A 15788-nucleotide genomic window follows, 5' to 3' on the forward strand; every position below is an offset into this window, starting at 1 on the left:
GGAATGAATGAGTGAGGCCCCCTCAGCGAGACTTTCTGAAGCCAGTGAGGCAGTGATGACTGAGGGTGCTGGGGGCGGGAAGTCCTGGGCGAGCCCTTTCGTTGTGCACAACAGCACCCGGAAAGACCTCAGGAAGGAGATGGCATCTGGATTCCTTTCTTGCTTTTCTTTTCCTCGGTGTTTCCTTTTTTATTTTTTCTTTTCTGGAGGGTCCTGGCAGTGGGCCTTTGAGCAGGCAGCAGCAGAAGAGGCCTGGGGGACCAGGGGTGATGGGTGGGGCTGTGTGCTCTGTGCCACCTCGCATTCTTTCCTGATCCCAAGGCTTTGGTCATAGTGGGCAAGGCTTTGGGCACTGGTCAGCTCTGGTGTCACTGCCTTGTGCCCTTTTGTGCAGTGCTGGTTTGGGCTAGTCAGTGTGGAAGAGGTAGGCTCCTCCTGGGGGTGGCTTTGGGCACCCGTCCCATGGTGGTCACAGCTCCCAGTGGGGTGTGTTTTCTCATCTGGAAAGTGCGCCTCCAGCAAGGCCAGGCAGGAGAAGGAACGGGACTGACTGAGTGACCTGACCTGTGGGAAGTCCAGTCCCACTCCCTGGCCACAGTGTGCCTGGATGTTCCTTCCAGGGGCAGAGGGCTGAGCCAGCCGGGGAAAAGAGGTGCAGGCCATCGCTTAAGGCAGGAAGCCCAAGGTTCCTGTGACCCGTGGGCTGGCCCTCCATCTCCCGTCCACGCAGGTAGAGTCTGTGGAGCTCTTGTACTTTGGTGGCAGGGCTGAGCGGTTGTAATAGAGACTTGGTAACCCCTAAAGCCTGAACTAGTTATTGTCTGGCCCTGTCAGGAGTTTTGCCAGCCCACGCGTGGAGAATGGCACCAGTCTGTGAGCTCTCCTCCCTCCCGCTTCCCTAAACTCCCACGTGTAAGACTGTAGAGAACAGACACCATGCAACCCGAGCTGGCCGACCTTGGGTTGAGCAGGGATTTTTGGTGCCCAGAGAGGCTGCAGGGCTAGTGACACTAAGTCCTACCAGCTTGAGGGAAGCTGGCCTGGGACCTAGGCCCCTGCCTGCTCAGGGATTCTTGGACCCCCCTACTGGCTTCTAGGAGTGGAAGGTGGTGCTTCAGCTGCAGGAAAACTCTCTGGGCATGCATCTGCTGGGAGACCGCAGTCCTAGTGTGGTTTTGGAAGTTATGAACTCTTAGGAGTAACACAATGGGGCTTTACGTTTTACTTTTGGTAGAAAAAGGCCACCCTAGGTAAGGTAGATTTTCTGTTTTCTAGAAGGTTTAACTGTAAATACTATTACCATGCAGCTAAATGTTGAACTTGAGGAATCTGTAAACAGCAGGCTCATTAAGATCATATTTTTGTATCATTTTTAATGAAAAGCATACAGTAAATGCTTTCATTCTTCTCCTATGTTTTTTGATCTCCTGCCTTTTACTGTCTTTTGTGGACGTGGCTTTGAACCTTTAGGAGATGAGCAATGCCTGTGCTCTGTGCCCTGCCATACTGTCCGGCACGTAGTGGCTGTTTGTTCAGTTCACTTGTCCCTGCTAGAACAGTTGGGGTGGCAGGGGGACCAAACCCCAAAGTCTCTGTACCTCTGTAAATCTTGCCACTTCCCGAGATTCTCAGACCTCTGTAGCCAGGCTGCTTCTCCTAGAAATCTGCTATTTTGATAAAAGCAATTTGGCCATATTACCAATAAGTGTTTTTTTTTTCTTTTAAGCTAGACCTTTTTACTTTATTTTACTTTTTTTTTTTTTCTTTTGAATAAAAATGTAGAGACAGGGTCTCACTTCATTGCCCAGGTGAGTCTCCAACTCCTGGTCTTAAGCAGTCCTCCCGCCACAGGCTCCCAAAGTGCCGGGATTACGGGACTGGCTAGACATTTTTCATGGTGAGATTTTACTCCCCAAGTCGTTGGGAGCAGGTTACTCCACATCTCCGAAGGGCCCATTTGTTGATCTGAGCATCATTTGTACTGCTTGTTTCACCTTATTGCTTCTTGTCCGAAATGAGGTTGGCCAAGCATGTTCACACGTTGTTATGTTCCCTGTTTGGATGCTGGTGGCTGGTGCCCTTTCTCAAAGTCACAGGGCACTCACCGACCCCGAGGAGCCCGCGGGGGCTGGAGCAGCATGCTGCCTCACAGGCTGAGATGGGGAGATTAGGCATCCTGCCTCTGAGCCAGCTGCTGTGGGGCCCGAGGCACTGGGGCACAGGTGCCCAGACTGTGAGTCACTTTCTTCTTGCTGTGGCCTTCATGATCTTGTTTGCTTCCCTTTTGGTTGTAATGTTGCCTTTCAGCATGCTTTGGAGTTTCAGACACTAAAACGAGCCTTCCTGTGAAACTGGTCCTAGAACTTATTAACAGGACTGTGGTTCCAACTTCATCTTTCCCAGCTCTACTGACCTCATATGTGACATGGGGTCCGCCTACTTGGTTGTTGATGAATGCCAGCCCCCGTTTCCCTCGGCACCTGCGTCTGTCCTCTCAGACCCTGCCACTGCCATCCTCGTGAAGGATCGGAAGCCCCGCAGCCGGAAGTGTGGCTGGCCTGCGGTGGGTGGAGAACCGCAGTGTGCCCTTTGCTTTTCTTTTAGGACTCCATCCCCGTGTCTACCTCCCTCCTCGGAGACACTTCCGACACGACCTCTACTGGCCTTGCCCAGCGCCTAGGTACGTACCCACAGCTGGTGCTGCATGGCCAGCCAGGCGGGAGCCCCACTCTTTAGTGGAAGCATGAAGCAAGTCCCTTTGGAAGTAAAAATCTTTATGCTAAGAACCGTCACCTCATTGCTGCTGGGAAGCACAGACCTTTGCACGTTGGGTCTTCTTTAAAGGGCATGTCCATGCTTGCCTGTCACCACCACCGTCCCAGGGCCGGCCTGTTCCCAAAGGACTCCCACCTTGTCCTTGGTTGTGTCCTTGAGTCCATGAGCTGATTTAGTTCCCTTCTGTAAGTGCATCACCTCCTTCTGGGAGAAGAGAGTGAGAAGTGCCTACAGCCCCTGTGGGCAGTGGCTCCCGGTAGCCTCCTGGGCCTTTGGAGGAGTCAGTGCAGCTGGTAGAGCAGGTGTCACCTCTGTGCAGGAAGGACTGTCCTTCACTCACAGTGTGATGCTCTTCAGGGCTCAGAGGGAAGACTGGCCTGGCCTGTGAGTGTGGCGTAGAGTGGGGATTAAGCAAAGGTCATGAGGTTGAAGGCTCCACGCCTCCCACACCCCAACACATATTTCCTGTGGGCCAGGTAAGGATTCCATGTGCTCTATGACCCCCAGCCCCAGCCCCAGTGCCTGTGGCCGGTGTGCACAGGATGCCTGTCAGGCGTTCTCCAGCAGGCCCAGCTGCTTCAGTTCTGGAGTTAGTCATGGAGCCTCTCTGTGTCTCAGGCAGAGAAGGACCTGGTCCCTGACAAGCAGGAACCTCTGGGTCAGTCACACTGAGGCAAATGCATACGAACAGTGTGGCACGTGGCCCGGGGGAAGGCAGGGCAGGGTGGAGTGTCACCAGCAGGCCCATGGCAGTGTGTGGATAGGACAGAGGTCAGGGAGGGCACAGGTCAGCGTTTCAGGAACTCGCAGGATTCTTTTTCTCTCCCTTGGAGGTAGAGACCTGACTGGTAAGTTACTTTGGTAATTTTTAACTAGGAAATAATTTAAAATTTACAGAAAAGTTGCAAAGAAGATAGAATTCCTGCTTAGCTTTTGCCCCGATTTCCCAGTTGCCATCCTTCCCTCTTTGTGTTTACATCTTTTTTTTCTGAGCCACATGAAGGTAAAAGCCCCCTTTTGTGTCTCTGTGTCACTTTGCGTTTGTGACTGTGTGAGGGGTGGCACACTTACATGCAACAGGTTACCGTGTGCCCGCGCCTGGCGGGAGAAGGCTCAGGAAGGTATTCCTATTTATACAGACAGAAAGCTGGGTGGGATTGCCAGGGCACACTCCAATAGAGAAGGTGACGTGAGCGTGTCTTGCAGGCCGTGAATAACTTCTACATCAATAAGGTAAATTCGGCTCCAGAATCTCTATGAGATGGAGGCCTAGTATCTATATGCCAAAAAAGAGGGGTTCTCAGTATCTTGACAAGTCAAGGGTGTGCTGCGGCTTCCAGCATCACTGAAGGGACTGGTGCTGCAGAGCTCAGACCAAGAAGGGGTTTTCCAGCCAAGTCCTGTGCTGTGCGAGTTGTCTCCAGCCTGGGTCCGGGCCCTAAAGTTGAAAGTGCACTATTAATGCACTACAGTGAAAAGGGAGAGGTGTCCTGAATCAGTATCTTACATGAGAGATGAAAGCAAGTAGGGAAAGAGAAGGCCTGGGGGGTTCTCAGTAGCTCTGGAAGCTTAGCAGGAGTTGGTGTGGCCAAGGAGACCCAACCTCCTATGGCTCTGGAGGGCACAGCTTGGGTCTGAGGGCGACAGTGCCTCCAGACACAGCTTTGTTCCCCGGAAGTCCTATCGCTGCAGTTAGAGCAGTTGGAATCCCAGGGGGCCTCCTTGGGGTAAAGGGGACGTTCCTGCCCCTGGGAGAGGGTGTGACTTCTGGGCTCCTCCTGGCCAGCCTTGGTGAGCCCCGGCTTCCTACCACACTGCCTGCCTTCATATCAGCCTCTACACGAGTGGTCGCAGCCTGCCTAACGCAGCTAGGAAAGGATGAGTTTGGTCCTCGTGGTAGGGGAAGCGTAAGAGGCTTCCTCACCCCCCACATGGTTGAGCAGATAACTGGGCACAGCTGTCTGCCTCGGGGGCACCCTGCACCCAGCATGCTGGTGGCAGGCTCTCTGCTAAGTACTGTAAAAGCTGTTCTTTAAACACCGGCTCTTGGAATAACCGAACAGCTGCCTTTGTCCAGACACATTCCTTTTTTTAATAAAAAAATTTCCCGAGATGTAAACCGTACCATACAATTCAGCAGCTGTCCTCAGGCGGAGGCTGTGCTCGCCTTCTTGCTTTCTCATAGGTGCATTGGCTGCCTTGTAAGGACAGTCAGTTAAATAATACCCAAGACCCTTCCAGCCCTAAAGATCACACAGCCTTATACAGCTGAAAACAGGCCTTTGGGGTCCTGGGCTCGACCCTTTCTCAATTTACAAACAAAGCTGGAAGAGGTTTCCAGGCCTGGGTGGGGCCTGTGCCTGTGCCTGTGCCCCCGAGCCACACTGCCTCTCAGGGTTCTTGGTGGGACCATAGCTCAGACAGCGGCAACTGAAAGGACAGAACTGCCGCCCAGGTGAGATCCTGTGACGTGTGTTCTAAGTCGGGCTTTAGTAATGGTGCGGGTGGCCTGGTGCCCCTCAGCGTCACCGCACCACCTTTCGGCCTTTTGGTGATGAGGCTCAGTACATGGTCACCGTATGTTGAGGTGGGGGCGGGTCAGTGCGTCTTCAGGGGTGAGTAGTTCTGCACTGGCCCTGCGTGTGGGTGAGGCTAAAGGAGGAGGCCCCGCAGTGGGGCAGGCAGCAGGGAACTGCCGTAGCCTTCTTGCCCACTTGTTTTCAGGATATCGGCTTTCAGATGCCGGGTATGTGACTCTACTTGATTTTTGCGGTTGACCCAGTGCGCACCTCAACCATTTATTATCAATTCTGTAGAAAGGGACTAAAACTTACATTCAGTAGAAAATTACATGTATGTCCATATGCCTATCTGTATATGCACACACACACACACACGAATATGTTTGTGTGTGTACACATGTATGCAAATGCATGGAAATGTAGGAGGGAGGGAGGTGGAACTGGTTAGGGGTGGGGTGGTGCTGAAGGAGAACTTTAATATTTTATTTTAAATACTTTTTGTTTTGTTTTGTTTTGTTTTTTTGAGACAGAGTCTCGCTCTGTGGCCCAGGCTGGAGTGCTGTGGCCGGATCTCGGCTCACTGCAAGCTCCGCCTCCCGGGTTCACGCCATTCTCCTGCCTCAGCCTCCCGAGTAGCTGGGACTACAGGCGCCGCCACCTCGCCCGGCTAGTTTTTTTTTTGTATTTTTTTAGTAGAGACGGGGTTTCATTGTGTTGGCCAGGATGGTCTCGATCTCCTGACCTTGTGATCCGCCCGCCTCGGCCTCCCAAAGTGCTGGGATTACAGGCTTGAGCCACCGCGCCCGGCCTTATTTTAAATACTTTATTTTTTGTGTTTTAAAAACATTTTTTAAAAAATCAGAACACCAGGAACGCCTCTGTGCAGAGCAGAGGTTCTTAAGCAGTGCCGGCCCCTGCAGGGCTGTTCCCGCAGACAGCTGGCCCCACATCCTGGCTTTCTGGGTCAGGAGGGCTGGGTGGGGCCCAGGAGCTGCCTCTCAACAAGTTCCAGGGAGGCTGCTGAGGTGGGGCCTGCCCTTCGGAACCCCGGTCTGGTGGAGAGACTGGGAGAGGCCTGAGTGACTCGTCTGCCTTTGCAGCACCTGTCTGAAGAGAGGCGTGGAGATCAGAGCTTTGTTCTCTCCCTACAACCCCATCCTCTTTCTGAGCATTTCCCAGCTGCTTGTGGGTGTGAGGAACACGGGGTCTGCAGTATTTCAGGAGTGGCTGTATCAATGTGTTTTCTCTTTTTAGCCAGGAAGACCAACAAACAGGTGTTTGTCAGCTATAACCTCCAGAACACAGACAGTAACTTCGCATTACTTGTAGAAAACAGGATCAAGGAAGAGATGGAGGCTTTTCCTGAAAAGTTCTAGCTGAGTGGCAGAAGTGAGAATTTGTTAACTTATGTACAATGTACATGTAAATAAATGGATTGAATTTCAGTTTGTCGTCAGGCCGTGTTCCCGTTTTGTTTTGAAGGGGTTAATCTTTTGAGCTTCCTTCTCAGCAGTGTGTGGGCCAAAAGGCTCACACTGACCCACCTGGTGAAGGAGAGGCAAAGTGGACAGTACACACTTCCTCATTTGGCTGTGAGTGATAGAGGGACGAAATGGGATTTCTGTTGGGATTGAAGGCTGTAATCTAATCTAAGGGTTTCAGTCAGACATGACTGTCTCATGTGCATCCTCAGTTAGAATTAAAGTGATGTGTAAATATGCTTTAGGTTTGTGTGTGCATTCCTCAGAATTCTGTCTTGTGAATTGATGCATTTATCTCCTTCTCATTGCAGTGAAACCCCAGGGCACTTCTCTTCTTGCTGTGTTCTCCCTAAACCCTTCCTCTGGGCACTCCTTTTTTGCTGTGTTCTCTCTTGGGCCTACATGTGAGCACCTCCTTACATTGCCCCATTACTACATTTGTGGTCTTGTGAAGTCTGACTTCTAGGCTCTGTCTCCTCATTTATAAAGTTGGAGTAACCCCCACCTTGATGGGTTCTTGTTAGGATTAAGTAGGTAGATAGAAACGCTTTGCAAACTATAAGTACCATGGCAGTTAGATATCTGTCAATTATGGTTTTATCTCCTTCCTTTTTATGGATTCAAAGGCTTCAGGTCCTTCTTGCTCCTCTTGTTATTTCATCATCTTCCCTTCTCCCCTCTCTTCTATCCCAAATCCAGAGTACCTCAGGTACCTGCTTTGGTCATTTGTACTCCTTAGCCTTTAATCTTTAATGCTACCGCTTGAAGTGGGTTGCAGTCTTGGGCCTCCTCCAGAGGTTCAGACGGTCTGGGGCCCAGGCTTTGGCAGGATTGCAAGCTCCCCTGGTTCCTCTGTGCAGGCAAGATTGAGGACCACTGGCAAAAACTTCCTAACCTCTGGGGTCCGTCGGAACCCTTTTTGTTCATCCAGAGGCAAAAGTCTTGCATTGAGCCGGCAGCAGGCAAGTGAAGGTGGTGACCCTGGCCAGGACGGAAAGGCGCGTCAGAGGAGTGAGTCTGTGGTTCCAGGCGCTTCCCTCCTTTGCAGACTTTCCGTGCTAACCTCAAGGCCCCGGCCAGCCTCATCACAGCTTGCAAAGCTGGGTGGACACCTCTAGGAATATAATAGTGAGTGACACAAAATCAGGGCTATGGAGAGAAGAGTTTGGTATAAATACTTTATTAAAGAAATATTGTCATTTTCATTAAAAAATACTACATTAGAGAAGAGAGTTTTGGGTTACCAGTCTTTCCTCACAGAATCACAGTGTAAGATACTCATTTCTTGACGTCTCTAGGAACCTTCAGGCCACGGATCAGCAGAACATAAACGAACAAGGGAAAAAAATTCCTCTTAATTTTACTGATGGCCCCCATCTCCCAGGTGGTCTGAGAGTGGCACTTGGTAAACAGTTTGTGTTTAATCCAGCCTCTGCCTCTGACTACCTTTAAGACCAGGACCCGAGGCAGAGTGAGAGGCCTCCCCCCACCCACCTCGGGGCGAGTGAAGACACAGCTTACAGAGGCATGAAAAGTAGTGACGCAGCGAGGTCTGAATGAACACAGAGGATTTTATTACTCATCGTTAATGGTAGCGAAATGCCCTTTGTTGGATACCATCAGGTGAGGTAGGGAAGACATTCCGGAGGAAATCTGTTAATGGGGCAACATTTTTATTTCTGTACATTTACATACAAATTTTCCCCAAAGGTACAACAGATGCGACACCATGCAGACACGCAGCTGTGAACGAGTTCAGAACTCAGTGTAAGCTTGTGCTGTGAACGAGCACCGTCAGAGAAGCCCCACCCACACGTACAGAAACACGGGTTTTATATTACAACCTCAAGGACAGGGGGAGCGAAGTGTTCGCCACTAGACATGACACGCCATACTGATTTTCCAAAACACACGGCACATGAAAGTGAGGTGGTGCCTTCTAGACAAGAGGACATGCGATACCTGGGGCCGGGCGGTACGATGTCGCAGGCCCGCTTATGGCACTTCCAGTTTGGGATCGCTCATTTGGCTCTAGGAAGTGGTGGTGTCTGAGTGCAATACTTCCCCTACGAGGTTTGTTTTTGTTTTCTTTCTGTTCTGTAGCCAAACCAACTTACCAGCCCGTCTTCCAGACGCAGGTGCTCTTACTCTCAGTAAACAAAAGCATTGAAACCTTTTTCCTGTTTCTCTTGGGTGGTAATAATTAGAGTATTTGATAAGAGTTTGACTTCAGGAAAAGAACAAAGTGAAGAAATGTTCAGCTCCATCTCAGGTGTCCACATTTGTGCATCACGTTTATTGAAAGGCTGACAGGGTAGGCTAGCAGGACGCAGGGGTGTGTGGAGGAGCAGGGGGTGGGAGGGTCAAGTTGAAACAGTGGGTGCCTGAGAAGCGTCTCCCTATTAGCCAGGAAGGGAACAGGACTGAGGGGTTCAAGCGCCACAGACTGTGCTGGGAAGTGGGCAGCCGTAGCAGCCTCCCCTGCAGAGCCAGGCGGGCCCAGGTGCGTGGCGGGCTTGGGTGGGCCCGGCCGCCTTGCTCACTTGGTACCAGATTTCCCGGGGCTGTGCTCAGCGGGAAGTGTTGCTGCTCTGACAACATTTTATAAAGGTGTTCCTCGACAGCTGGATATCCCTGGGCTGAAGCTGCCACAGAACAGGCACCCAGCCTCCTCCTGAGGCTGCCGTGGGAGGACAGCTGTGGGACCGCCTTGCCGGCTGAGACACATCACCTGCTGGCCGTTGGCAAGTCAGCCTCACTCACACCTGCTGGACTCTGGTCCCAGGAGCCCAGGCCTCAGCGCTAGCCTCTTTTCCAGTCACTGATGGATTAGTCCTGATGGCTGAAGTGCTGAGCACTGTCTTCGTTGGACCGGTTTTTTATTGTCATTTGAGGTGGAGATCAGAGACCATGACCAGAAGAGTGTGAGTACTGTCCCTTGCCACCACCTTCCTAGAGATTTCGGGCAGCACTCTACAGCTTCAATTTCCCCCCCCCCAAAAAAAAAAAAAAGTTTACATGACCAGCGTGAGGCTGCTCGCAACTTTCATCACTTAGCAAATCCTTCCGCAACACAGTAGTAAGCGGACTGGACTGCAGGGTGGCCTGGTGCTGGGGGTGATTGGTGCCAGACGTACACCTGTCCAGGTGCGGGCTCAGGGGCCTCGCTGGATCCTTCCCACCTTCCCCAACTGCCTACGGGCCAGGCTACTGGACAGGTCCTATTCTGTACGTAACGGGGGTTTGTTGACAGGTGGCTTTGTAGCAAGTACTCCAAAAAAGGTAAAAGGAATTTCACAAGTTTGGCACGCAAAGGCTGCACAGATCTAAAGAAAGGCCTTTGTAAAGGTGAATGCAAACTAATGTTGAAACATGGAAACGTGACTTTAAAAAAGAGGGAAGATGAGGATGAGCTGGACATGTTGCAAGTGGAGGTGGGGAGAGGCCGGCCAGACAGCCTCCCTTCCTGGGTACCTCAAGATCCCAGGTGTCGGCATGGTCCAGCCACTGGAAACATGTGGCCATGAGTCTGCTTGCCCCTTGCTGTGTCTTCACACATCACCAGGCTCCTACTGATGTGTGGACTGCATGTGGAGGAGACATGGGCGGAGACAGCAAACAGCAGGCCGGGTGGAAAGCTGGAAGGGGAGAAGGTCAACCCCTTTTCTGCCCTGTGAATTCTAGCAATGTCGGTTGGAAGTCACTTCATTGTCTCACCTAGGCCCGAGACCACGATTTCCCTGGAAGGACATAGTCCATGGCAAAGACACGCTTCAAGAAGGGATGAGTTGGACAATCCCAGTAAGAAGCCAGGCTGTCCAGAAAAGCTGGTGCCCAAGTTGCTACAAAAGTGGTGCCTGCCCTTGCCAAGGAGGCTGTCTCTTAGTGGCCTTGGGTGTCCTACAAATTTCCTCCGAAAATGCCAAGAGGAAACCTTTACTTTCTGGGGTGAAACGAGGAACACGAAGAAACCCTTGGAAGTCGGGGCAGGGGCAGCGTTGAGCTTTGGTGAGTTATTGCTTTCTTTCAATTTGTCTTGATGCCTTCGAGAGGCTGGAGGTCATTTGGACTCACCTATGAGGAATCTCCGCTCCCTGCCGGAAGCCCCGCCTCTGTGCTAAGCGAGTGACTACAAGCAGGAAGCTGGCCCAGGAAGGCAGGCGTGGGGGGCCCAGCTCCTGCGGGTGCTTCCTGGAGTGATGTCTGAGGTGACGGCCATCCAAGCTGGTGATCTTCCTGGTGTGTGCTCGAGGGGCGTGTGGAGGGCAGTCCCCCCTTCTGTGGATTTGCCTCTGCCATCTTTTCGAGTTATTTTCTCATTGTTTGTAGCTTAGAAAGTGGCCATGTTTTCAAGTAGTGCTGGCACAAGAGCTGGCTGTGCCCGGGGGGCTTTTCTGCTGGAGCCAATCTGGGAGAGGAGGAATAAAAACGAGCACATCTCAGGCCTCGACGCATCTGTTAGCTGTGTACTCACAAAGCTGTGGCGATATGACCGCTGCTCAATTAAGATTTCTGGCGAAATATTTAAGCTTTTTCTCCAAGAGCGTCCAGCGTCAAGTACAAAAGGATGATCCTGAAGGAAGGATGAAGCTGGTTGTAATGGCGTCTGTGAGCTGCTTTCCCTGCACACGGAATAGAAGCTCTTACCTTGCAAACAGAAAGGGAAAAAGGACCTCAGAAAACCATACACAGACTCTCGAGCAAAAGCCAAATTCATGTACATTTCACTCTGTCTAAAATGCAGTCCTGGAAACGCTCCACGGTTGTGTCCTGCCTCTGCACACAGGCAGGCAGCCTGGGGGGCTCCTGGGTGTTGCGAGGAGCCGTGTCCCGTCTCCCGAGAGGAACCGGCCGCGACCATGGTCACTGCAGCATCTTCCCAGAGTGACTGCATCTCGCTGCCGAAAGAGGTGATTCCATTTGTGATCAGTGAGGGGGAGGGAATAAAGTGCTTCTCGTAAAAATGACCAAAATAAATACAAACATTTAATGGCAGAAAAGAAAGTCTTGGAAGGGTTATTTCCAAAGAGTTCGTCTCCTCCGACCTGTGCTCCTTGGACTTTTGGAAAGACAGGATTTCCCCACACCCTTGAGAGGCTCGGCTTGGGTGGGGCAGCTTTCCCCCTCCGGGCCATGCATTCGGTCCCTGGTCTGTAAACCTGTGCCCGAGCGGCCCCAAACCCTTGAGCCCCGGGTTCTGCGGGCCAGGCTACATGGCCTTCATGCCATTGGCCGTGGCACCCTCGGGCAGTGTGTCACCCGAGGCTGCGGCATCGTGGAGGCCCGAGTAGTCCTTGAGCTCGGCGTTGGTGAGCAGCAGTGGCTGCTCCCCCTTCTTGTGCGGCAGCAGCGGCTGGCGCGTGTAGTGCTCCCCGTTGGAAATGTTCTCGGGCAGGTTCTGGTCCCTGCTCTCGGGCAGCAGGAGGATGCAGATGATGCAGATGAGCGTGCAGCAGGCAAAGATGATGTGGTGCAGGAAGTAGCCTTTCTGGTTGTGCAGCTCGATGATGGGTGCCGTCAGCATGCCGAAGCCCGCACTGGCCAGCACCAGCCCCAGCCCGCCGCACCTGCAGGAGGAGCAAGCACTGGTGAGCTGCCGTGGCCGAGTGGCTGGATCCTGGAAAAGCTCGGGGTGGACCAGGAAGCCTCCTCTGCAGGGGCCCTGCTGCCCTGGGCACTGCCCAGTGTACCCCGATCTCACACATCCCATATCACCTGCACCCCGGCTGCATCTGTTCAGGGCTACTCTGAGGCAGTGGCCGTTTTTCCTCATCAGTTCAAAAGCTTTTACTTACATTATCTTTTTCTTTAATCTGTTTCCTATTTTTATTGTTTTTTCAGGGCTGGGGGGCCATGAGAACTTTATTTTGAAAGGCAGCTTTATATGGTACTACTGTAAATGGAAAGCCAGTATTACTTGCCATAAGTAATATACAAGGAAAAATAAAAGGTAACGAAATTATGCCATTTCCCCAAGGCCTGGGGGATTACCAAGGGTTAAAGAGGGTACGAAGGACGTACCAGCACGAACAGGGACTTTTTCTTTGTCATAACTGGAGAGAGAGCAAGATATTTTAAAAGAGTAATTTCCTCACTGTGAGTAGATGGCCCCCGTGTCTCCTAAAATTGATTGCATACCACCAGTGGAAACGGTCCCATCTCTGAGGACTGTGCCTGAAGGGTCCTCCAAATGAAGCTGTGCACTGACAGAGAAGAACTCACTGCAGCTCTGAGCTCAGGACAGCCAAAGTCCAGAAGGCCAGCCATTGATCTCCACTTCCTGCCTTGTACGGGAGCGGCCAAGAGTCCCAGGGATTAGTAGATACACAACACTTACAAAACCCCTATCCCTCAAACCTCTCCACTTAGACCTAAAAACACATTACTGGGACACAGGTGTTCTGTGGCCCCTGAGAAAGCAGTGCTGTTCCAGGCTGCAGTGGGACCGTGGCGCTCAGGTGACAGACCAGGCTAGAGAGGGCTGCCTGGTCCCCAGTTCTGGGGCCTCATTGAAGCGGGCAGGCAGAGGTGGCCTTGTCTCGAGAACGGGGAGTGGAGTTGTCTGCCAGGCCCCAGGGCAGCGGGCAGAGTGGTCCTTTGGTTTGGGGAAGCTTTCTAGTGGGGCTGCTCAATTGTTAGGCACTCCCTGAAGTGAAGAGACCGTTGTCCTTGGAACTGCTGAGGCTGAGTGGGCTGAAAGGGAGGTCCCTGCAACAGGTGGGAGGCAGGTATATAACTCCAGCTCTTGACCAGTCTGTGGTTCTCTTGGTTGGCACTATAGGTAGCTCCTAACTCACCAAAAGACTGTCCTACAAGGTCACAAGATACAAGATCAACATATAAAAGTCAATTATATGTCTACATGCTAGCAACAAAACACTCAAAAATGAAGTTAAGAAAATTCCATTCACACTAACATCCAACGAATAAAATGTTTAGAAATAACAAAGGAATGCAAGACTTGTATGCTGAAAAAGATAAAACATTGCTGAAAGTTAAAAAGATAAAAATAAATGGAGTGACATTCCATGTTCATGAATTAGAAGACTCAATATTGTAAAGATGGTAATTTTTCCCAAATTAATCTATATGTTCCACATAATCCCTATGAAAATTCCAGGTGACTTTTTTTTGAGAAAACAGTGAGCCGATCCTAAAATTTATGTGGAAATGCAAAGGACTCAGAGTAGTCAAAAACAATTTTGGAAAAGAACAAAGTTAGAAGGCTTGCCTTCCCAGTTTCAAAACTATAAAGCCATATGACTTAAGGCAGTTTGGTATTGGTGTATATATCAATAGATCAATGGAACAGAACTGGGAGTTCAGAAACTAACCTTCACATTTATGGTCAACTGACTGTAGATGGAGGCAAATCCAGTGAGGGGGAAGGGATAGTTTCTTCAGCAGGTGGTGTTGGGACAACAGGATATTCACATGCAAAAGAATGATGCTGACCCTTCACATCATGTAAAAAAATGAACTCAAAGTGGATAATAAAATCTAAGTGCTTAACTTAGCTCAAACTATAACGCTTCTAGAAGAAAACAAGAGAAAAGCTTTACGAGCTTGTGTTAGGCCAAGATTTCTCACACATAACATCAAAAGTAGGATCCACAAAAGAAAAAGCTGAAGCTGATCAATTGGACTTCATTAGGATTAGAAACTCCTACCCTTCAAAAGTTGCATGTTTAAGAAAAGGACCACAGACTGGGAGAAAATATTCGTGAAGCATATATCAGATAAAGGACTTGTAACTAGAATATGTAAAGAACTTTTTTTTTTTTTTTTTTGAGAGTGTCACACAGGCTGGAGTGCAGTGGCACCATCTCGGCTCACTGCAAGCTCCGCCTTCTGGGTTCAAGCAATTCTCCTGGCTCAGTCCCCCGAGTAGCTGGGACTATAGGCATGTGCTACCATGCCCGGCTAATTTTTTGTATTTTTAGTAGAGATGGGGTTTCACCGTGTTAGCCAGGATGGTCTTGGTCTCCTGACCTCATGATCCACCCGCCTTGGCCTTCCAAAGTGCTGGGATTATAGGCATGAGCCACTACGCAACTCTTACAACTCAAAAAGAAGACAGAAAATCCAGTAAAAAGATGGGCAGGCCAGACACGGTGGCTCATGTCTGTAATCCCAGTGCTTTGGGAGTCCAAGGCGGGAGGATCACTTGAGGCCAGGCATTTGAGACCAGCCTAGGCAATAAAACCCCATCTCTATGAAAAAAAAAAAATTGACAGCACACAAATGGCCATCAACTGGTGAACGGATAAACAACATGCAGCCCATCATATAAAATGGAATATTACTCAGCCATAAAAAGGAATGAAGTACTGACACGTGCTACAACATGGACTCAAAAACATTATGCTAACTGATTGTATGAATCCATTTATATGAAAAGTCAAAAAGGCTTGGAATCCCAGCACTTTGAGAGGCTGAGGTGGGCAGATCACCTGAGGTCAGGAGTTCAAGACTAGCCTGGCCAACATGGTGAAACTCCATCTCTACTAAAATAGAAAAATTAGCTGGGTGCAGTGGCAGGAGCCTGTAATCCCAGCTGCTCAGGAGGCTGAGGCAGGAGAATTGCTTGAACCTGGGAGGCAGAGGTTGCACTGAGCTGAGTACGTGCCATTGCACTCCAGCCTGGAGCCTGGGCAACACAGCGAGACTCTGTCTCAAAAAAAAAAAAAAAAAAAAAAAAAGGCAAATGTGTAGAGGCAGAAAGCAGATTCATGGTAGCTTGGGCTGGGAGTAGGGATGGACTTCAGAGGAGGACAAGGGGATTTTGTGGGGAGAAAGAAATGTTCCATAACTGCATGGTGGCAGTGGTTGCATGGTGCTGTCAGTTTACTAAAAGTCATTGAATTGTTTACTTAAAATGGATGAATTTTATGGTTCTGTAAATTATGCCTCAATAAAGCTGTTTTTTTTTGTTTTGTTTTGTTTTAAAACAACAGAACTTCCTGTTGTGGGGGCTGGTCCCCCTGCTGCTACAAATCTCCAAAGCTTT

The 15788-nt window shown here is 50.4% G+C and overlaps 5 protein-coding genes across 41 annotated transcripts in view; 3 read left to right on the top strand and 2 right to left on the bottom strand.

The window, feature by feature from the left end:
- The window catches only part of PSMG4 (proteasome assembly chaperone 4), a 201208-nt gene extending 194466 nt beyond the window's left edge, over positions 1–6742 (top strand). For 8 of the 9 annotated variants that reach the window (XM_050787283.1, XM_050787282.1, XM_050787287.1 and 5 more), the window contains exons 3-4: positions 2605–2680; positions 6552–6742. In XM_050787283.1, coding sequence (XP_050643240.1) covers positions 2605–2680; positions 6552–6673 — 198 coding nt within the window. In that variant the 3' untranslated portion in view covers positions 6674–6742. Of the gene's footprint in view, positions 1–2604; positions 3804–6551 lie in introns of those variants that run through there. The other variant, XM_050787280.1, reaches the window with a different exon arrangement.
- The window catches only part of LOC126952529 (tubulin beta-2A chain), a 759189-nt gene that overhangs the window by 102996 nt on the left and 640405 nt on the right, over positions 1–15788 (bottom strand). Inside the window, exon 1 of one of the 27 annotated variants that reach the window (XM_050787228.1) lies at positions 9769–9778. The exons of 25 other annotated variants lie outside the window; for them this stretch is intronic. The gene's annotated coding sequence lies outside the window, so the exon portion shown is untranslated. Of the gene's footprint in view, positions 1–4698; positions 4709–9768; positions 9779–15788 lie in introns of those variants that run through there. One more of the 27 variants, XM_050787232.1, reaches the window with a different exon arrangement.
- Positions 1–15788, top strand: part of PRPF4B (pre-mRNA processing factor 4B) — a 908191-nt gene that overhangs the window by 79278 nt on the left and 813125 nt on the right. The gene's annotated exons all lie outside the window — the stretch shown is intronic.
- FAM50B (family with sequence similarity 50 member B) overlaps positions 1–15788 on the top strand; it is a 667415-nt gene that overhangs the window by 66083 nt on the left and 585544 nt on the right. The gene's annotated exons all lie outside the window — the stretch shown is intronic.
- SLC22A23 (solute carrier family 22 member 23) overlaps positions 10329–15788 on the bottom strand; it is a 190238-nt gene continuing 184778 nt past the window's right edge. For both annotated transcript variants that reach the window (XM_050787197.1, XM_050787196.1), the window contains one exon: positions 10329–12345. In XM_050787197.1, coding sequence (XP_050643154.1) covers positions 11988–12345 — 358 coding nt within the window. In that variant the 3' untranslated portion in view covers positions 10329–11987. The remainder of the gene's footprint in view (positions 12346–15788) is intronic.

This window comes from Macaca thibetana, chromosome 4, assembly GCF_024542745.1.
Source record: "Macaca thibetana thibetana isolate TM-01 chromosome 4, ASM2454274v1, whole genome shotgun sequence".
In the NCBI taxonomy this organism is placed as follows: domain Eukaryota; kingdom Metazoa; phylum Chordata; class Mammalia; order Primates; family Cercopithecidae; genus Macaca; species Macaca thibetana.